Source organism: Carcharodon carcharias, chromosome 13, assembly GCF_017639515.1.
Source record: "Carcharodon carcharias isolate sCarCar2 chromosome 13, sCarCar2.pri, whole genome shotgun sequence".
In the NCBI taxonomy this organism is placed as follows: Eukaryota; Metazoa; Chordata; class Chondrichthyes; order Lamniformes; family Lamnidae; genus Carcharodon; species Carcharodon carcharias.
In genome coordinates, this window is record NC_054479.1 from 120,822,336 (window position 1) to 120,845,709 (window position 23,374).

General features: G+C 39.9%; 1 protein-coding gene across 9 annotated transcripts in view; it reads left to right on the forward strand.

Annotated features, from left to right (window-relative positions):
- Positions 1-23,374, forward strand: part of kmt2e (lysine (K)-specific methyltransferase 2E) — a 139,148-nt gene that overhangs the window by 104,839 nt on the left and 10,935 nt on the right. For 8 of the 9 annotated variants that reach the window (XR_005944726.1, XM_041202241.1, XM_041202240.1 and 5 more), the window contains 9 exons: positions 17-115; positions 3,138-3,299; positions 11,847-12,218; positions 12,622-12,867; positions 13,288-13,441; positions 15,702-15,955; positions 18,376-18,432; positions 21,227-21,790; positions 22,002-22,327. Coding sequence is in view for 8 of the 9 variants with exons in the window: in XM_041202241.1 (XP_041058175.1) it covers positions 17-115; positions 3,138-3,299; positions 11,847-12,218; positions 12,622-12,867; positions 13,288-13,441; positions 15,702-15,955; positions 18,376-18,432; positions 21,227-21,790; positions 22,002-22,327 (2,234 nt within the window). In the remaining variant the exon portion in view is untranslated. The remainder of the gene's footprint in view (positions 1-16; positions 116-3,137; positions 3,300-11,846; positions 12,219-12,621; positions 12,868-13,287; positions 13,442-15,701; positions 15,956-18,375; positions 18,433-21,226; positions 21,791-22,001; positions 22,328-23,374) is intronic. The other variant, XM_041202246.1, reaches the window with a different exon arrangement.

The window sequence follows — 23,374 nt, forward strand, 5'->3', positions numbered from 1 at the left end:
CATTTCCATCTTGCAGGAGCCAGATATAATTGAGGAAATAGAAGAAAAACCTCCAGTTAGCAATGAAGTAGAGATGGAATCTGAGGAGCAGATTGCAGAGAGAAAAAGAAAGATGGTAAGTTGACAGGCAAATAGCTGCTTCATGCTATCACTAGACTTCAGGCACAGTGATAACAGCTTTAAATGAATGCTAATCATTGCTGCTTTAGGCATTAGGTCTCCATTAGTACAATTTTGTAAGTATTTTATATTTGTGTGATGAGTTCCCTCTAAGAATCTCTAGTCAGATTTTAGCACCTAAAGATATTGCGTCTATTTTTAGACCATGGCTGTAGTTTTTGCATTAATGTAGTAGTCCAGTTTGCCTCGCTATGCTGCTTCTTGTGAAAGCTTAAATTCTGTCTTTTATTTGGATGTTTTGATATTTTTTTGAAATATGTGCTTTCAGTAATTATCATTTCGAGTTAATAGTTAACTGGAAAAGAGCAGACAATCATAATTGGCTGAGGATTTAAGCTCTTCATCAGCGTTTTTCACATTGCAGAGTGTGGTAATTCATTTTATAACCCTCATCATCCACCTTCTCCATTCAATTTTTCCCTTTCCTCCTGCTGGCCATCATAGTTGTCCATGTTTCTGACAATATAATTTATTGTTGTTTCTTACGTTCCACCGAGAAAAGATAAGGGAACATTAATATGGTGAGAATATTTCTTGATAGTACAGTGAAAAGAATGTATTATCCAATGTAGCTAATATTAACCAAGTTCCAAGTAGCATTCTCTAGTTTTCTTTTACTGGAGAATAAGGGCTGTTAACATTGAATCCATTATGTGTTAAGTGGGAAGGGTGAGAATGGAAACAGATTGGGTGGTATTTTTACTTGATGTTGTGCCTCCTCTAATATGGTGTCCTCCTTACAGACACACACTGAGCTTAGTGTTGCTGATCTGAAAAGTTCTTCACCCAAGAGATAACCCAACTTATACTATCATGTACAGTTTGAAAAACTTGGTGGTGCTGCTACACAAAAATGAAGCTGAAAGCTGTTCTAATAAACAAAGAAAAATATATGTCAGAGCATTTTTTTGGCAACTATTGGAATAGTTGCTGTGCTTCTGTACCTGTATAGCCCAAAAAATATGGTTAGGAAGAGTGACTTGCTGTGACATGATTACTTGATGCCTAATTATATCACACATATTCACTACCCTTGTTCTCAGTTTTATTCTCCCTTACACATGCAGATAAAATATGAACAGATGTAAATGTGCCCAATACATTGTGATACGCAAGTTTTGTGCAAAGGCTTGCTCAGATTTGGGTTACCGTAAATTAGCAAACAATATTAAAAATTGGTGGGACATGGAATTTGAGTCCCAAAAGACGAACATTTAAAAGTGCCCCACCTAACCGCTTTTACCATTTTAAAAATGGTGGCAAATACATCGAGGCATATTGAGAACACATTCTCCATATTTTAGCCCACGTTTCACAGGTGAGAACAAATGCATGTGTGGGATTCTTGAGGAATATTTTAACACATTGAAGGACAGGTTTATGCTTGCAAAAGAACTGTCTTAACTCAAAGAAGTTTCCTAACCATTTTCAAAGTATCATGGGAGGTTTTTAAAGAGAGTTTACATTCACATGCACCAAGACTGCATCTATTATTATTCCATGCCAGTGACAATACAAGTGGCACATTAACATTAACTATAATGAGGACAAGTATCAAATTTTCTACGCACCTCAACCATGAGTGTGTCACAGCCTTGAAAAATGCAGAAAGTAAAATCTGGTAGTTTTAGTGTAACTTCAGCTAATACCAACATACCTTTGGCTACATACAACAGATGCAATGTTAATGTGTTCTCAACATGCCACAGATGTATTTGCCACCGTTTTTAGAGTGGTAAAAGCAGATAAGTGGGACACTCAATATAAAATATACAGGCAAAGGAACTTAATTAACGTATTTAAATCAGGCTCCAACAATGCAACCGGGAGCCTGATTTAAAATTAACTGCTGCATATATTTGCAGGGGTCAGGAAAGCTGGCCATGAAAAGGAGTTAGGAGTTGCTGACTCCACAGGGTCGTGGTTTTTCTGGTACTCCCTATGGGCTAGGAGGAGCAGGGGTGCTCACCTTGCCACTCTAGGAAACTGTTGGCCTCCCTCTCAATCTTGCGCATGTGGACATCCAGCTGCAATAGCCAATCTCTTTCTCCCTGCAGTCATGACCATTCTCTCTTTCCAGCCCGATAGCTAGTGTCACTCCTGCCATGCTGGCCTCTTTCCTTCCAGTTCTGACGACCAATCTCTCCCTCCTGCCATGCTGTCTCTCTCCTTCCGGCCCCGATGGCTTCCCTTTCCTGCCAGCCTTGATGACCGATCTTTTCTCCCCCTCCCCACCAAACCTTGATGACTGAGCTACTCTTCCCCTCCTGATTGCTGGGGACTTGCTCCAAGTATACTGAGCTGTGGCCTCTTGCCGCTGATTTTCCCTTTCAATCACCAGGCAAGTTGTCAGTTTGGCTGACTGCTAGGTGGGAAACAGAAAAAGAAATTTATTATGAGGTTCCACCATTGAGTTTGACGGAGCCTCTGTGTGTCTGTTTTGGTCTTACCTGCATTTTGACCACCTTTCCATATATATTGGGGCTATATTGTACATGTTTTTAGACAGACCAGGAAACTAAGATCCAGGGCTGTAATGTATGTGTATATAAAAAGACAAAGCAACAGAGAAACAAAGGACTGGCATTAAAGTGGTATAAATAATTTAAGACAGTTAAATATAAACGGAGTTTTAAAAAATTGTTAATAAACATATGCTCTCTGCATATGCTTACAGAGCTTAGATTCCCCTTATAATTTAAGGCTTATACTTGCATCATTCAAAAAAAATCTGAACTGACTGCTTATATATCTACTTTAACGTGAATTTGTGTATATGAGCTACTGAGGATAATGCTTCATAAATTGCTTCTTAAATTATATTCATAAAGGATTTTGATGGATCTTAAATCTGAGAAATTGCAAGTAGTGTAACATTGCAGCAAGTCAACTTAGCTTGGTGTACTTTTATTGGAGTGTGTAATGTTTATGCTGCTTTACCACATCTATTTTAACAGACCAGAGAAGAACGAAAAATGGAAGCCATTATGCAAGCATTTGCAAAGATGGAGAAGAGGGAAAAAAGAAGAGAACAGGCTTTAGAACGAATCAGCACAGCAAAAGATGTCAAAGTGGAGAGCAAAGATACACAAGCAGTTACTGTCACAGATTCCACACAGGTATATACCACCATTATTTGCTCAAAAAACTGAAGAAAACTTCATAAGGAAAATCTCCCTCCTATGAATTCATGCTTGACTTGCTATCAGTTGTTTCATTATCCCTTCTTTAAGACAGATCAATAGATTTCTCCATATTAATAACATCAAGGGATATGGTGGTAGTGCAAGAAAATGTTGTTCAAGTAAAAGATCAGCCATGATCTTGTTGAATGCTAGACTGGGCTCAAAGGACTGAATGGCCTACTGCTCCTATTTCTTACGATACCATAAAATACTTCAGGCCAGAAAATCAGATGTTTGGCTCTGAAGTTTGTAACTTGCGTTGCCTGTATTATCCTATCAACAGTTGTTTCTGTATTAGTTACTCCATAATCCCTGGAGACTATTCTCATTTTAATGATTCCCTAAAGTTAATGTCATGAATGTGACACGTTTTGCAAGCCACTCCTTTAACACCTTGATCCAATGCATTGTTTTCCTATAACTCATCCTCAGCCAATCAATGACTGCCTTATTTTGAAATTTCTATTTCTTTAATTACCCCCTCTTTGCCCCTTATTCAAAATGCAGGTAAGACAGATAAGTAAAATTTAGCAAGAGGCTGCTCCTCCAATCACAGGCCATTCCTTTCCTGCATTTGCTGAAATGAGGGAGAGAAGCAGTCTCTGATTGGAGAGCAGAAAAAACAAGCGGCAGTGTGTGCTGAGGACTGCTGAGCCTGGGGAAGCGAAGGTGCAGCGGGGCCCAGGGAATGGAAGGTGCGGTGGGGGCGGGGTCCGGGGACTGGAAGCTGCAGCAAGGCTTGGGCCTGGGGAGCAGCAGATGCAGTGGGGCCAGGGCTTAGGGAGCAGAAGTTGCAGCAGGGCTGGGGAGCAGAAGGTGCAGCAGGGCCGGGTCCGGGGAGTAGAAAGTCCGGTGGGGTTGCGGCCTGGGGAGCGTTTGAGAGTGTGTGAGAGAGAAAGAAAGAGTATGTGTCGGGGGAGACGGAGACACGGTATGGTGTGTTTGTTGGGGGGCAGGTGGAGAGAGAGGTGTGTGTGTTGGGGGCAAGAGGGAAAGTGTTTGTGTGGGGGTGAGAGGGAAAGGGTATGTGTGTGGAGAGGGAGGGTATATGTGTGGGGTTGGGGGAGAGAGGGTATGTGTGTGTGGGAGGTTCAGGGAGAGGTTGTTTGTGTGGGGTGGAGGAGGAGAGGATATGCATGTGGGGGGGATGAGGATGTGCGTGTCACGGGGGTAGTGTGTGTGTGTGTGCGTGCGTGCGTGCCTGGCTCACTCCAAGATTCTCGGTTACCCTCACCACCAAACACCAACAGAGTTTCAAACGCTTACAGTGGTTGAGGGTGAACCAGCAAGCATGGAGACAGCTCCTAGCTTGTACCCTTTACTGTAAATTTGTAAATAATTTTAAGAGTCAATAAAGACTTAGTGTTACTCTACGTATGACTACGAAGACTTCTTCAGACCTACCAAACAGTAACTAACACTCTACAACATGGTGGCAAAACCCAAAACCTTACAGGAAATGCAGAAAAAAAATAAAATGCTGGAAGACTGAGAAAAAATTCAGCAAAGCAGCCTGACCTGAAAAGAAGCTCTAGAAACAGGCACAGAGGAAAAATCACCTGGAAAGTGTTCCAAAGGAAGGCTTGGAAGCTAACGGTAAAGATTTAAAATTCCTTACTGCAGCAGAAGACTCCATTGCATCTCCTTTGGAAGTCCAGCTTCAAATCCCAGTCAGCAGACTTGGCAAGGTGAAATAATCTTTTAAAATTCCAGGCTACAGCAAGTCCAGGGAAGTCTTTAAAAATTTCAGTCAGAAGTGCAGTTTGAAAAAAGCCGCCACTAAAAACTCGATCCTCAAGTCGACGCCTCTAAAAAGGTTCATAAATAAATAATTGGATACTTCAGGAGAATCATGACTTTTTAAACCTAGCTAAAGGTAAGCAAAAGCCAGGATTTGATGAATTTGTGATTTCAAATATGAACGCTGAGCAAGCAAACTCTGCTGGCAGCCATTGTCGTAATCTTTTTCAAGCTGTGCTTTATCACTGTTGTAGCAGAGCCTGCCAAAACCAGCAGGCGCAGGAAATCCTTTTTTGTCCAGTGAACGGTGACGGCCCCTTGAAATTCAGAAAGCTCTTAAAGCAGAATCTACACTTTTACATTTTTAACCATGGATCAGAATTCCACTTATCCAAAACAATTTGGGCTTATTAAAGGGCCAAGCCTAATGAGAAATTTGGCATCCTTGAGAAGAGAATTTCCAGACTACCAGAGTATATCAGGTCTAAGTAGAAAGTCAGAAAAAGTCCAGATTTATTCACTAATTTGGTGAATTTGAAGAAGAAGTAACCCTAATTCAAGACATTGACAAATCCTCAACCAGCCTCTATGAAATATTCAAAGCCTTTGACAAATAATTTAGTCTCTGTGCAATATTCAAAGCCTTTGACAAATATTTTAATCTTTATGTTGTGGACTGCACGGAGCTGGAAAAAAGGGATACAAAGCCCTCAGTAACACTACGAAAGGGATAAAGACATTGCTCGAGCAAACCATATGAGGGCACCAGAGGGCAAGAACTTTCCACCACGATAAGCCCACCACGATACCCAGAACTGCAACAGCAGGTGGCAGTATGGAGCGAGCAGCTGACTGAGAATGAAGGAAAGCTCTCTGATAATGTCCGAAATACACAAACCCTACAGAAGGAAAATGAAACAAGGTTGGAAAATGTTTGCATCAAAGCTGAATTGGGAGACTTGAAACACAAAATTTAAGGGGGGTATATATCTGTGAAAATACACGATAAACTAAAGTATTCAGTGAGCCAAACTGTTCGAGATCTAAACAAACAAATTTCTGAGGCGTCACAAAGGTACCAGGAGGAAGTAACAACCCTGAATTCTATTGTCGACAAATTGAAGTGAGAGTTTGGAAAACTCAACCAGAAGTACAGCCAGGTACAACAGCAGGCAGAAAATGCACTCAAAGTAGTTGCGGCCTCGAAAGACTCTGAGAAACCAATACATGCCCCTGGGAAAACATGAGTTAAAAAATAAGTTGAATACTCCTTCAGAAAAAGCTGTGTTGGAACTATCTGTCATAACAAAGCAATGCACTGAAGCGTAGAGTGAGAAGCGGCTGAACAGGAAAAAAACTTTTGAAAGAAAGCTAACTATCCTTCAAGATCAAGTTCAAAAACAGTACGCAACTCTTCAGCCCGAAGGAATAAAGACTACCTCGAACAGAATGAAGGAACAGCAGAACAAACACAATGAGACCACAGGCAAGCTCGAGACAAAGTAATTGCGCTTCGCAAAGAAGAGGAAAACCTGCAGAAGGATCTTCACATGCTACAAGGATCCCTCAGGTCAAAGTTTTTTCCTCTGGAAAATTACGAAGTGAAACAAAATGAATTCACTGCCACTCTAAAGGAACTGACAAACCATTTGGCAAACTCAGGAATGTTCTATATTTCAGAAGGAAGCTGAGAAGTACAAGAAAGAGACCACAAAGGTGAAGAAAATAGTTGGACATTTGGAAGAAAATTCCAAACATATATTTGAAGAGATCAAAATTAAGAACCTAGAATGGCAAGAGCAAGTCGAACTTCTCACAAAAGAGCATGAAGAGCCTCAAACAATTGGCAGAAGTGCAATTACAGAATTTGAGCTTGAAGGATAGAGCAGAAAATTACGCTCTGCTGAAGAAAAACTGATCAGCATAGAGAATCAATTTTCACATATGAAAGATGAGTTTGTAAAGGAAAAATGAGAATTGATGAGAACACTTGGAATGTTGCTCACAGCAACACTTGAAGGAGGACTGGAAGTCCTTAAATGCCAAACTTGTAGAAGCACATTCAACAAGTTACATTTTCAGTTGAAACTTGATGAATTTCAAGCATTTGAGATCTCCAGTAAGCATCATGCAAAATGCCTTGAACAGGAGAAAGAATTGCTTTCAGAACAGTTGCTTAAAAGCAGAATTAACAACCGAAACTGATGAACTTCTTGAATTTTGATCCAATCTGAAGTACATGTAGGTTGAGATACACAATATAGAAGAGCAAATCCAAACTTTGAAAACAGATAAAAGAAATTCTGCAAAACAGACTGGCAATATAGCGAGTCAGTTGAAAGAGTTCAAGGAGCAGGCAGTGACCATGCAAGAAACAGAACTTAATGCCCAGATTAAGTTGTCACTTTTTTTTATATAAGAGTTCCACAGATAACTCTGAAACAAAGACAAGTCAATTTACCAGAGTAGTTGCTGAGCTAAATGAAAAGATTAATAAGTTCAAAAAATAATGGGGAAAGAAGAAATATACAAACATTTGTGTAAAATTGTGAAACAGTTTGGCTCATTGAATTGTTAAAGTAGGAATGAAGGTTCCATTTTTGAAATGCAAAGTCCCACAAATGTTGCGACACCCACATGATGACGAAAGAAGCAACAAGGCGATGAGTACAGTGTTCGTCCACCCTGCAAGAAACAAGTTGGGCTAGCAGCCACTGACCAGCACAACAGCCGAACCGACCATTATGAAAGAATAGAAGAAAACATACCCAGAGTCCAGACAACCTCAAAACCTACAGAAAGAATCAGCAGGACAGAATCCACCACTCCTCTGCCAGTAGTGCGAACGAGATATGGAAGGGTTACAAGGCCTCCAGACTCCCTGAACATTTTAATTCAAGAACTTGAAGGGAGGAGATAGGTTAGTGATAATATAATGACAACATAAATGTAGGATAGTAATAACAATGTAAGACCTAAGGTAAACTATAATCACTTAAAATGCACTGGATAAAGACTTGGGGATAGATGTAGTATAAGGGTTTGGCATATATAGCGCTAATGTGGGACTGAGTACAATATCACCCACACAGTGATGTAAGAGAGCATATGACCCGCCCCAGGGTCAGTTGAGGGAGAGAGGAGTGTGTACCAGCAAGCATGGAGACAACAACTGGCTTGTATCCTTTACTGTAAATTTGTAAATAGTTCTAAGAGTCAATAAAGACTCAGAGTTACCCTATATGTGACTACGAAGATTCCTTCAGACCTACCAAACTAACCAGCACCCTACAACGAAGCTCAGATTCCACAACTATAGAACGTACAAATGTGAGGGAAACAAGGATGACCCTTGTGATGCATAGGATGAGCTTGAGCAAATTTGCAAGGAAAAGGAAGGATGAACTGGGAGTGAAAGAGACTGGTGGGATTCTACACAATAAAAGAGAAATGGAAAATACAATGCTTTTCACACCTCAGGATGTCCAAATGTGCTTTACAACGATTTAAAGTACATTTGAAGTGGCGTCACTATTGTAATTTAGGAAATGGGTAATTTTGGAGGACATTAAGCAAGGTGTTTACAGAATCATTGGCGATCAGGAGAGTCAGCTGAAAAACATAGCAGCGTTAAAACTTGTTGATCAAGCAGTAGCATGCCAAATCAATCAGATTAGAGTTAGAAAAAAAGAGGTGAATTAAATCGAGCGACTGAAACATAGATACGACAGTGGCTGAAAAAGCTTTGTGAAATTTTGAGAGATGGTAAACAATCAAAAGTAGCAGTTACTGGAGGGGCAAGAAAAGAATAGCTGATAAACTTCATTGAGCAACTTTAAAAACAGACAGTTATTAGGGTTTTAAGCAGATAAGCATAGCTGAAACCAAAATTTGAGACAGCGATTTCCAGGAAATAATGTTAGAGGTTCGCTTGCAACTACCTCTTCTCTAGTGGCACTAACAATTAATGTGTCTCAGAGCAGTTGCAGCTCTCGCTCGGGAACTACGCAACAACCAATCATCTTTGGTTCACTTTCAGTCTCTGCAGAACCAATTTTTGCATCTGCAGACACACATTACTAAAACCATCCAGTATGTCAACGAACTTCAAGAGTATGTCTCTACCCTCCCTGTTTCTGCTCAAAGACCATTGAGAGATTTGTCCTCACAGAAACTGTTTGTTATCTCTATCAGAGTGGGAAACAGTGTTGTAGTAACCAAGACACAAAAAGCAGGACAAATCCAACCCCATTGCCCCATCAGTCTACTCTCGATCATCAGTAAATTAATGGAAGGGGTCATCAAGGCCGCATTTGACTGAGTGTGGCACCAAGGAGATCTTGCATAACTGGAGTCAATGGGAATCAGGGGGAAATCTCTCTGCTGGTTGGATTCAAACCTAGCACAAAGGAAGATGGTTGTGGTTGTTGGAGGTCAGTTATCTCAGCTCCAGGATATCACAGCAGGAGTTCCTCAGGGTAGTGTCCTCAGCCCACCCATCTTCAACTGCTTCGCCAACGACCTTCCTTCCATCATAAGCTCGGAAGTGTGTTTGTTCGCTGATGATTGCACAATGTTCAGCAACATACGTGACTCCTCAGATACTGAAGCAGCCCATGTCCAAATGCAGAAAACCCTGGACAATATCCAGGCTTGGACTGACAAGTGACAAATAACATTTGCACCACACAAGTGCCAGGCAATGACCATCTCCAACAAGAGAGAATCTAAGCATCATCCCTTGATGTTTAATGGTCAGAAACTGAACTGGACTAGCCATATAAATACAGTGGCTACAAGAGCAAGTCAGAGGCTAGGAATCATGCGATGAATAACCCACCTCCTGACTCCACAAAGTCTGTCCATCATCTACAAGGCACAAGTCAGGAGTGTGATGGAATACTCCCCACTTGCCTGGATGAGTGCAGCTCCCACAACACTCAGGAAGCTTGACACCGTCCAGGACAAAGTAGCCCACTTGATTGACACCACATCCACAAACATTCACTCCCTCCACCACCAACGCACAGTAGAAGCAGTGTATTGCCATCTACAAGATGCACTGCAGGAATTCACCACCACTGCTTCCACGACCAGTACCATCTAGAAGGATAAAGTCCGCAAATTGATGGGAACGCCACCACCTGGAAGTTCCCCTCCAAGTCACTCACCATCCTGACTTGGAAATATATCGCTGTTCCTTCACTGTCGCTGGGTCAAAATCCTGGAACTCACTTCCTAACAGCACTGCGGGTGTACCTATACCACATGGACTGCAGCAGTTCAAGAAAGAAGCTCACCGCCACCTTCTCAAGGGCAACTAGGAATGGACAATAAATGCTGTCCCAGCCAGTGAAGTCCACACCTCGTGAATAAATTTTAAAAAAACATTCACTGCCCTTGCTTAGGATTTCCTCTTAAATTCTTGAGTCAAATGTTCCATTTCGACTTGGAAATTTTCCCTGGAAACCCTGGCAGTTGAGGAGAGATATCTGCTAAAACAAGGTTTCTGTTGGTTAATATATTTCTGGCGTCTCGCAACTTAAATGACTAAAACCTTGGAGGAGTACTCGAGAAGCAATTCAGATGATATCTGCATCAGTGCCAAAGGTACATCATTAACTCAACACTGAAAATACACCCAATCATTTGAGATCTTGCTAGAGCTTCAACAGATAATAAACTTGATCAAAATGAAGCTCCAAATGAACATGACGTACTCTGAAAACTAAATCTTTTGTCGAAGCAATGAAATAGTGAGCCACAACTTGTTTGGAAAATTAATGGTGTATTAATAACTCAAGCTGTTATTAGTTGGCCATCAAGTTCAGGAGATTAAATTAAAAGCAAAATACTGCTGTTGCTGGAAATACAAAATTAAAACCGAAATTGCTGGAAATGTTTGGCAGCATTTGTGGAGAGAGAAACAGAGATAACGTTTCAGGTCTGTGACCTTTCGTCAGAACATGGGATTAAGAGATAACTCTGAGTTGTGAACCTTTAAAATTTATGATTTATGCCACTCTGCTCTTTGATTCACACAAGCAGCATCTTGCTCTTAACCTCCTTGTTATTTTAAAGAATTTGGATTTGCAATTAATTTTCCATTAAACTCACCACAAAAGGTTAAGTCTAATAATTTGGTGTATAATGCAATGCCAGTCAACGTCTCAGAATGCAAACAATTTGAAGTATTCAATCTCATTCCTGTTGGAGATTTCAAAAATGTCGAGTGTTATTTTTGTTATTTTTTTATCCTTTTATTTTTCCTTTGTTTCTCTTTTCTCTGTTAATCAGTTTTTCTTCCCCTCTGAATTTTTCTTTTTGAGCCTGATTTGATTTTAATTCATCATCCTTCTCCTCTGTTCCTCTGCTTCTCTTGAAATCCTTAAATATCATTGCTAAAGGAGATGCATTGTTGGCTCTGTCATTAACTAAGGTCACAGATACCCTGTTACCTTCACCACACTATTTTCAGCTCGTGCTTCAGCATGAGGGTGCAAAAAAATTTGAGCTGCAAATGGCAGAAAAGGCCTAACTGATAACATACACTGCAAGGTGCTGTTTCCAGCAAGCTGAAGGTCCAGCATTATCTGTAGTAAATCTTAATAAAAGCCATGTGCTTTCACTGGTTCTTTTGCCTTGCAGTTAGATTTCAGGAAAATTTATTCACTCAACTCAACCAGGGATGCATGTGTAAATTTAATTAGTATATCATCATGATGTTCCCATTTCTTCTAGGAATCAGTAAAAGAAGAAGTTTTAAGCAAGCCAAATCCTGCCAGGGTAAACCGAGCAAAACAGAGGAAAAGCTTCTCTCGCAGTAGGACTCACATAGGACAGCAACGTCGGAGGCACAGAACTGTCAGTACTTGCTCCGATATTCCTCCATCTTCTCCAGAAGTTGATGTCTCCAGTAACCAACAGAATGAAGTTGAAAACTCTTTTCCTGAAACAGCACCTAGGTCTTGCGATGCTAACATAGAAGATGAGGCAATTGAAGTCGAACCATCAGCAGCAGCAGAAACCACCACAGTAACAACAGAAGAGTCAACAGGAACACCATCACCAACTGTCAACAAAACCGCACCCAAGTACCCCAAAACAAAAAAGGTGTGCATCTATCTAATTGATCTGTTTATGTTGTTAAAATTTGTGTGTTTGTGTTCCTTAGAAAACGTTATATATTTGTAGTCTCCAACATTGGTAATATGATCACATACTGCATGACTTTCATTTATCAGCCATTTGCTTAAATTAAAATGGTCTATGCCAATATTTCATGTATATTTTATTCTACTTGCCTATTTTTATAAACATTTATTTCCTATTTTGAACTTCCCAAATTTACAAAAATAAAATTTAGTACTTTTTTGATAAGTTTCATTCCTGCATGACCCGACTGGAAATTAGATGGCAAGCAAAGACAAAAGATTATACGTGCGTGTGTGTGTGTGTGTTTGTATACATATATAGGTTTTCTAGCAACATTAATAGTTTTACTTTATTTTTTCAGCACTTGGTCAGTGAATGGTTGAATGAGAAGGCTGGTAAACCAACAGACAACCCTTTAGATAGACCTCTGCGGATAACAACTGACCCTGAAGTTTTAGCTACACAGTTGAATTCATTACCTGGCCTTACACATAGTCCTCATATTTATACAACCCCTAAGCACTATATTCGCTTTTGCTCCCCATTCTTGTCTGAGAGAAGAAGACGGAAAGAACCTTTGGAACCAAAAGCTGGATCCTGTAAAAAGGTAATATAACTTTATCATTACTTTTCATGGTCATGTAAATTTATTTTTATGTAGAGATTTTATGAATTAGCTTAATGTCATACATAGCCCATTTAAAACATAAATCTATTATTTATTGAGCTAATGTTGAATTAGCAAAGGCTCCTATAATTTTGAATTTGATAAGGGACTTCACTGTCTATACCTAAATAACCAAAGGAACTGAATTTCAAGCCTAAATAAAGTCTTTTGAGGATTAAATCTGCATCATTTTACAAAGGCAAGCATTTTTATTTCTTAACCTTATCTAAATTTAATGGTTACCTGCGTACTAATAAGAACCCTGAGGAAGTGAGAATTTTAGCGTTAGGCTCTACATTTTTCCTGTTCTCTATAATTATACTGATGACTAGCATCTAATTCCTGTGTTTGTTTGTGAAGCGTTGGTTAAAGCAGGCCTTAGAGGATGAAAATTCATCAACAGTTGCTGACGCCTTTGACTCCACATCGTATGATGGCTCTCTGAGTCCAGCAATGAGTGGAGAAACTAACAGCCCAGGCACTACTGCACTCAGTGGGAATTGCTGTTTAACAGGTATTGAAATGTATTGAAGTCATAATCTACTGAACCATTACAAGTTGTAACAAACTGATGTGATTTGAATAAATCAGAATTGTGATGGATACTGTCCCTCATTTGCTCAGCCTCCACACATGGGATTGTCACCAACCTTACTTGGTCTTCCATGACCATTTGGGATAGACCCTTGGATATTTTTACATAAAACTCAGGTTACATATCTATAATCTACCACCAAAGAGTGCCTTAAGTTCTTAGCAAAACTAGGATCAATTTTTCATTTGACTTTTAACCTTGGGTTAGTAGATCTTGATGCTGTCTGAGCCCTTCTTTAGAACCTAGAAGTTTTTCTAATGCAGTTTTGACCATGGGTTTACCAGTACCTAACTGTAATTTTTGTTCAAAATACCACAAAACCATTCCACCATTCTCTGTCATTACAGTTATAACCTGTGCCAGTTCAGCAGCTTGCAGTGATCAACAAAGTCACAGAAAGATCCCAATACTTTATTTTAGGTTTTAACATGTGGGGAGGGATAGTTTAAAGTTTTTAAATTTCTTGGGTTTAGTATGGTGGTTGATTCTGAATCATCTCATCACCTTGAGCAAGCCTTCATACAAAAGCAAAAGACCACAGATGCTGGAAATCTGAATAAAACGAAACATGCTGGAAATACTCACCAGTCAGGCAGCAACTGTGTAGAGAGGAACTTAACATTTCAGATTGATAACCCTTTTGTCAGAACTAGAAAAAAATGGAGATGTAACAGATTTTTCTTTACTCATTCATGGGATGTGGGCGCCATTGGCTAGCCCAGCATTTATTGCCCATCCCTAATTGACCTTGAGAACATGATGGTGAGCTGCCTCCTTGAACTGCTGCAGTCCATGTGATGTAGGTACATCCACAGTGCTGTTAGGGAGGGAGTTCCAGGATTTTGACCCAGTGACAGTGAAGGTACAGCGATATATTTCCAAGTTAGGATGGTGAGTGCCTTGGAGGGGAAATTCCAGATGATGATATTCTCATGTGTCTTCTGCCCTTGTCCTTCTAGATGGTAGTGGTCATGGGTTTGGAAGGCGCTGTCTAAGGAGCCTGGTTGAGCTTCCATAGTGCACCTTGTAGATGGTACACACTGCTGCCACAGTATGTCAGTGACAGAAGGAGTGAATGTTTGTGGATGGGGTGCCGGTCAAACAGGCCGCTTTGTCCTGGATAGTGTCATGTTTCTTGTGTTGCTGGAGCTGCACTCATCCAAGCAATTGGAGAGTATTCCATCCTACTCCTGACTTGTGCCTTGTAGATGGTGGACAGGCTTTGTGGAGTCAGGAGGTGAGCTCCTCGCTGCAGGATTCCTAGCCTCTAACCTGCTCTTGTAGCCATAGTATTTATGGGGCAAGCCCAGTTCAGTTTCTGGTCATTGGTAATCCCCAGCATGTTGATACCATTGAATGTCAAGGGGCGATGATTAGATTCTTGTTTAAAGCAAGTTCAGGGGTAGGGAAAAACAGGGAGATGAAGAAAGAGCAAAGGGAAAGGATGAAGGGGCAAGAGAGATTAAATAACAAAGGGGGGGAATGATGGTGCAAGGCAAAAGGAAATGGTAATGGAACAATAAAGAAAAGGCGAGAGGAGGCGTAAATAGGAATAGCAGAATCACCACCAACAGATGCTGTATGAAAAAATGAAGACACAGGTTCATTCAAATAAAATTGTTGAACTCGGTGTTCAGTCCAGAAAGTAGTATAATAATTGAAAATTGAGATGCTATTTCTCATGCTTACATTGAGCTTCATTGGAACAGTGTAGGAGGCTGAGGTCAGAATGGGAGTGGGGTGGGGAATTAAAATGACAGGCAGCCGGAAGCTTCGAGTAACACTTATGGGCTCAGTGGAAATGTTCTGCTAAACAGCCACTCAGTATCCATTTGGTGTCTCCAAAGTAGAGGAGAGTACATTGTGATCAGTAAATATAGTGAAATAAATTGAAAGGCACAAGTAAATCACTGTTTCACCTGGAAGGGGTGTTTGGGAGGAGGTAAAAGGGCAGGTGTTGCAACTCCTACACTTGCATGAGAGGGGTGTTGGGAATGATTGAGGATGTGTGGGTGTGCATGTGGAAGGAGTGGGGTTTTGAGTTAAACTGTGCATTGTTTATAGTATGTATTTTGACTTTTATTTGTAAATTAATTGGTCAAACTTTTTATTCATATTTTCACTCATCCTGACTCAAAAATGGTTTTCTGTTGTTCCCATCTGCTGCCTTGTCTTACAGAATTAATTACCCCTTTAAAGAAGAGAAGGTTACGCCATCTAACTGATTCTGGTTTACCTGAGCCCTCCACTCCAAACCCTTCTCCACAGACAACTCCACCATTTGTTGATATCACTGCTTCAGATCCTTCTATGTGTAGTACTCCAACAAAGGGAAAAATAGAGGATGAATCTTGTAGAAATGGCTACAAACCTGTTTATTCACCTGTAACACCTGGAACACCCAATCTTCAAGGGAATTCCCTGCAATTCGAGGTAAGTTTATTTTTTTAATAGGAAAGCAATGTATTATGGCAACCAGAATGTTATTCTCTACTGCTCTATTTTACTTTAAGATAATACTCAGCTAGGAACAATCTATACAATAACTTATATCTTGCATTATTAACCACTTGCACATTTTAGGCTTAAAAACCAAATTTGTAAAAAATAAAATTTAAAGAACAGGTAATTTAATTTGTGCTAATTATTTGTCTAAAGACTTATTCTGGAAGCAATAGTAGTCTTAAATGATAATGCGCTATAAGGGCTGCCGGTTAGCTCAGTTAGTTAAATGGCCAGTATGTGATTCAGGATAATGGCATAGCACGGGTTTGATTCCCATTCTGGCTGAGGTAGACTTGGGACCTGCCTCCTTTTCCTACCTGAGAGTGGAAGGTAGTGGTAAGCCACTACTGACAAAAACTGCCAAGAAGACAGCTGCGGATAAAGCATCCGTAGACAGTGAGCCAAGGACCTGATGATGATGAAGAATTGAATACATTATAATTATAACATTTTGTGTTTTCTGAGGATCTATGTTACCATCTCTAAGCCAATCTCTTCAGAGTTGATTTATGAAAGTTTATTGCCATCAAATTTCCTAAACTTTCATCTTATGCAGTTGAATATATAAAAATATATTCAGATGATTTATGCTGCGAAGTTGGAAGATCTCCAAATTTCAAGTGTGTATTATGCCAGAAGTGCTTTATAATTAGTCGCTTGGTAGTACAAAACTTGGGTATTGTTGACAAAATGAGAGCTATTGTTGAAGCTTTTCATCTTGCACTCATCTGGATGCCAGATTTCGAAGGGAACAACAATTTATACTGCATGAGAAAAGGGGTGCTGATTGGTTGGCAAGTCAGTTCTGGTCGAGGAGTTGGCATGGAGAATACACCAGGGAGCTGTTGTTCCTCCACTCTTTGTTTAGGTTCAGTGTCTGTTCATATTCCTTTTGTCTGCAGAGGACAGGCATACAAATACCTGTAGCTTTTAGCAAGCATAAGTGAGCTATATTGTGAGCCCAACTTATAATTTTAAATTGGTTGTTAGTATAATTCTTAGCACACACTGGATTATTCAGCAAGTGCTGCCCAAGTGCAGAATCACACTAACTTAGACATTATGTTCTGTATTTTGCAAGCATGGGTTGGTTGAGTACGGTCAGTATTTTGCCCATTGCAAACAACCAAATGCACATGCTGTTTGATATGACCTGCCAGTCATTGAGACATGCAACCTATACCACACTGGCACTAAAATTCATACACCACGTTTCTCATTTGTGTAGCACACAGAATATCTTTATGGCTTGATGGCAGCATCCTGTTAGTGCAAAACACCACTTGTGTTGCCACTGCAGTGTGAAACAGCTACCTTCATCTGTTGTTCAAATCTTTGAGATGCCTTGCCCTTTCGGGATAATTCGAGATAGATTGGGCACTTTCCAGTCCGAAAGTGGCAGCGTTGGGCCCATTCACTGCGATACACAGCGAACAATGATTTTGTGTGTTCCATATCTTCACACTTTTTTTTTCTTTGTGCAATAGTGAGGAAGTGTTGGAAGAATTAGTAGGCTGGTTATCAACCTCTTGAACCGCATCATGAACTCTCCTGCTGAGGTCAGCAAGTCCCAGAATGAGACTTGAACCCAGAACTTCTGGCTCAGAGTAAGAGGTGCTGCCTCCTGACCAAAACTTCCTTAAGGTTGGAGCCAGGTCATTCAGGAGTAAAATCAGGAAGCCCTTCTCCACACCAAGTAGTAGAAGAAATATGAAACACTCTCCCAAAAGTATGTGGATGATTGGTCAATTAAAACTCTTGAGACTATCATGAATAGATTTTTGTGAGGTCAAGGTATCAAGGAGTATGATGGAACAGGGTGGGAGAGGTAAATGAAGTTGAAGTACAGATCAGCCATGAGCAAACTGAATAGTGGAATAGACTCAAGATGCAACATGGTCCACATGTTACTTATTACCAATGGCAATTTGGGTTTATTCTACTGGTGTGTAAAAAAAAATGCGTAAAATGCAAAGATTGAAGTCAACCTTAATAGGGAGGTCTATCTATATTAGTATTTATTACAATAAAAGAAAAAGAAAGACTTTCATTTATATTGCACTTTACAGCTGATGGTTCAAAGTTTCAAAGTGCTTTATGGCCAGCTAGTGTAGTTAATTGTTGTAGTGTAGGAAAGGTGGTGGCCAATTTGTGCATAGCAAGCTCCTACAAACAACATGTGATAGTAATTTTAAAAAACTTGTTTTGAGATGTATTGGAAGTTATTCAATAAATATCATTTGGTTTTATTTGATATAGAATGCTATGAACTAATTAACCCAGTTCAATTTTAAGATATCCATTGTTTACATTTAATCTTTTTCTTCTTTCCTTTGGCCTGTCCAAAGAACATTTCATCGCCTGAAAGTTCCCCAGAAGTTAAGCGAAGAGCATACAGTCATGAGGTACTTTATTGTTAATTTTATTGTGCACTAGACAGACTATAGAGGTCCTGGAATGTAATTATCAACAAAAGTATTTTTTCAGTCAATGTAACTTTTTTTTAAGTCTAACATTTAATCTTACAAAGACACAAATAGGATTGTTAATTTGGGATGTTTGGAATTGTGGACATATACCTGTGGTTCAATGCATTACTTTGCAGATTTTCTTGCTCTTGTTAAGGTAACTATTAAGGCTTTAACTCTGTTAAATGGTTCTGTGGGTGCTTATTGCCTTCCAGTGACTTGACTAAGTAGTTATCATTCATATGTTAAGGAAAGGCATTCATTTATTTGTATTACAGCTCTAAATGCAGTGACTGGTGCTATGTAGAAAAATTAAGATAAAATTTTGAGCCCATAAATTTTCAAACAAAGCAGCAAATTGAATGACTAGTTCATCCGTTCTACTCTCTGTTGTGGAACTGCCGGGAAACTAGAGAAGCTTCCTCTTCAGAAAGTGCTGTGGGACCTACAATGCCTAACTGAACCACCAATATAGACTGAAAAAGCCCTCTATTTAAACTCTCATTTAACTTCTATCTTCTGATGCCATTTTCTTAACCCATACATATTCTTAACTCAGACATGACTGCCACTAACTAAAGCAAGCTGATAATACTAACTAAAGTATAAGCTTTGATAATGGGAGCCAACAGTTTCTTCAATTATATGAGGCAGTACAGCTATTTTACTGTTATCCTTTAACATATGCAATAAAATTCTGGTTAATTTCAAACCTTTCCCCCCCCACCCCGAAGAAAGCTCTGAGCACTGAGATTTTTTGTAAAACCATTACTACTACTGGTATGAATATAGTAACTGGTCACGAATGTCTTAAATAGAATTTCTTTCAAGGATGCTTCTTTTTGTTCAACTCCGTCTACAAACAAATGAGTAGCTGCAATCTGAACCAGATAAACCAAAGGACTATCCTCTAAACATGTTCACCTGTGAGGTAGCCTTTCAAAGATACACTTCCAATCATCTCATTTATAAGATAAAAGTAAAAAACTGCGGATACTGGAAATTCAAAACAAAAATAAAAATACCTGGAAAAACTCAGCAGGTCTGACAGCATCGCGAAGAGGAATACAACGTTTCGAGTCCGTATGACTCTTTGAAGGATCTCATTTATAAGTCCTTGTTCTAGTTTTACATCTCAGTGCCCTCCCCTTGCCTTCAGCAGTTCTAAAGTTCCATAGCAGAAAAATGTTATATTTGCTATTTTTTAATCAGTTATTTCAAAATGATTTATAGGTTGTTGATAATCACTCACTTGCTGAATCTTTTGCGTAAGTTTTATACTGATTCCTTTACTACTTCTGTGCTGCAGTCTTTGTTAGTATTCTAGTTCTAGTTTCTGACTGCCATTTATTTTCTTATAGTCAAATCTTGTGTTGCTACCGTGTCATTTTAATTTTCCCATTTTCAACTGGCTACCAGATGATAAGTTTCTTTGCTGATTCTTTCCAGTATCAGATGTACACCAAAATTGCTTATGTGGTTTTCCCACATCACAAGCTTCTAAAATTGTGTGACCTGTTCAAGATTCTGTAACTTGGTGGTTTGCTGCATAACCTTTTCTTGAGAGACAAAACATTGAGCCAGCAGCAGCTGAAGACGAATCATCATCATATGAGGAAGAGTCCCAGGAAGAAGAGATCCAGAAGAAACTGCAGCGTGACTGCACAGCAAGCAGCCAGGGTTATTAAGCAGCAGCTCATAGACTAGTGCTTCCAGAAAAAGAACAGGACTAACCCCTTCACACCACCTTTGCTTATAGAACTTCAGTACTGATCCATCTTAATACTCCACATTGCAAGAAAATCTCAGATTTTGGCTGTCATTTGCATAGTGCCACTTGCCATTGTTGCCTGAATACCTCAGTATAGCCCATCAAAAAGACAAACTTGGACCTTTCAGCTGTTATAATTTTTAATGCCTTCATGGAATGCAACTCCTCCATACTCTGACATATTATTGCAGCTCCCAGCCAAGTAGTTTTGATATCTCCAATTACTGCTGGTGCATGCCAAGGAGCCTGCCTTTATGGACCAGGTCTCTCAAGTTTGCATCCCAATCTCCCATAGTAGTTTTAGGACACAGCCTTGTCCTCCAATAAACCATATTCAGGGCTTCCCTGTCCACTTGCTCTTGCTCACAAGTACTATTCAAATCCTGTTGTGCATTCTCTTCTATCTCATTGTCATCCCAGCTATGATGCTGAACTCTGATCTGGTGCTTGGAAGCGAGAGAAAAATGACTGTTTCTTCAAGAGGGTTCTTCCCCTCCAAAGCTTCTGCTTCATCTTCCAGAGGATGAGCAGGACATAGAGAAGGGGAGAAACGCATCAATGCAGCCATCAGCACCTAAATTGATGAATCAATCTGATCTACAATCCAGGCAAGCTGACTGATTCTTCAGTAAAAAAGGTGCAAAGTTATATTTGCAGCATTGTGTAAGATCATAATTATCATTGCAATGCATGACCATACAAGATATATTCTAACTTTCTAAAGAATGCAGAATAATACTTGTTTGTCAGGGAAAGAAAATCTATTTTTCACATTTCTGATGAATGTGAAAAGAATTTGCCTCATTCTGTCCTTATTCCAGTTTATTTCTTTTAACATGGTGAATTATACTTCAGCCTATATAGCGGTATGAAATTCCTTGATTCCGAGGAATTTCTTTCAAAAGTGAACTTAGTAACATAAAATAAATTACCAATAACTCTATTCGTTTTTACTTGCAGGCTTCTGATAGAGTACCCTCACTCTTAGCACTGAACTCTTTAAGGAGCTCCAGCCTAATAGAAATGGGACTACATGATGCAAAGACTATTGGAGATGTTAGCCCAAGGAGCAGGACAGAAATTAGTCAGTGCATCAGTGGCATTGAATGTGTAGCAGAACTCCAGACGGGACATGAAGTATGTGAACAGCACGCACGGCACAAAGATTTAGAATGCCCTATTCACCATGATCGGACTGACACAATCAGCCAATCAGAACCTATTTACAGTGGAATGGGCACTCTTTACTCTTCATGGATGAAGAGCCCAGAACGACCCAGCTTAAATTTCTCACCCTTGAATTCAAATCTTCGGGATCTGACACCTTCACATCAGTTGGAAGTAGGAGGTGGCTTCAGGGCAAGTGAGTCAAAAATTCTTCAAGAGGACAACAGACTATCATTTCCAGAAGGAGTTGGTTATTACTGCTCTGAAGATGGCATAATCAACTATGGCAAGGGGATTAATGGGGATGGTATGACAGAGGGAAGCTGTACTCCACAAAATCCACCACAGAAGAAGAAGGTAAGTGTTAATGATCAAAATTGACAGAATTGTTTTCAGGCTGCTTAACACAAAATGCTCGGTCTAAGAGAGACATATGGATTTATAGTAAGATGTGCATCATGCATATTTGTATCTAAGAATGAAAGAAGAAATGTAATTTGTACCCGAAAGTGGAGCAATTTTTCGTAACTGATGTGAAGTACACTTACAAGTTGTTTTTTGTTTTCAGGTGTCTTTATTGGAGTATCGTAAAAGACAGCGGGAAGCAAGACAAAGTGGTTCCAAATCAGAAAGCTTCTCTCCAGTTGCCACATCACCACATAGTATTGTTGGTGTTGCTGGTGGTGTTGGTATCAGTGGGGCCAATAACAATGACAATGGCATCAGTAACAGCAACGTAAGTGCTAGCGGAGAGCAAGGTGAAAGTACATCAGGTCATTCATCATCTTTGCTTGCTACAGTGGAATCTGCAAATCCCATTGAAACTGGCAACAAATCTCCAATTAAGCAGACCCCTTCAACAGAAAAGAAATTAGATGATGCAGATGTCCAATGGTAAGTTCGTATGCCCATTTCTTCTGAGCAATAAAATATGCATGTTCTGTATGATATAAGCATAGAATAAGCATGCGCCAAAATGTGTTATTCACATACTGTGTATTTTCAACCTTTAAAAACAAAATAATCTAAGAATAATTTTTTTTGCAAGTTTTTGAGTACCATCAGTCTAGTAATTTGAACTGGAAGTAGCAATACAATTTATAAGTCAAATTTCTTATGTGTAAAAATGTTTTGCAGTTGTTTGTAATAACTTGCAATTACACAGCACCTTTAAGGGAAAGATGTAGCAAGGCACAAATACTTAACAAAGGAATTGCAAGAGGCAAATGGGCTGAAAATTTTGTCAACCTCAGTGGAGTGATGAGGGGACCAGAAAGTGAAAGCTGGGACTTTGGGCTGGAGGAGGTTGCAGAGGTAGGATGAAGCAAGGCTGTAATGTTCTTTGGGGGCCGGTGGAGGAATGTGGGGCTGGTGATCATAAGCCGGGACTAAGATTTTTAAATAAGTGTATTTTGAGGAGGGAGCCAGTAGAGATTGGTGATGACATAGAAAATAGGTTAGTTGCACTTAGTACATGGTAGAGTTCACACAAGTATGGTTTGTGTGGGTAGTGCTCAGGTTAAAGCAACCCACTTGACACCCTATCCACTACCTTCAGCATTCACTCCTTTCAACACATGCACACCCTGGCTATAGTGTGTACCACCTACAAGATGCGCTGCATCAACTTGCCAAGACTCCTTCAACAGCACCTTCCAAACCCACAATTTCTATCACCCAGAAGGAAAATGAAAGCAGGCAGATGTGAACACCATCACCTGCAAGCTCCCTTCCAAGTTGGACACCATCCTGACTTGGTATTATATCACTGTTCCTTTACTGTTACTGGGACAAAATCCTGGACCTCCCTCCCTAACAGCACTGTGGGTGTACCTAAACCACAAGGACTGCAGGAGTTCAAGAAGGCAGCTCAGCACCTACTGCTTAAGGGCAATTAAGAATGGGCAATAAATACTGGCCTTGTGAATTACTTCCACATCC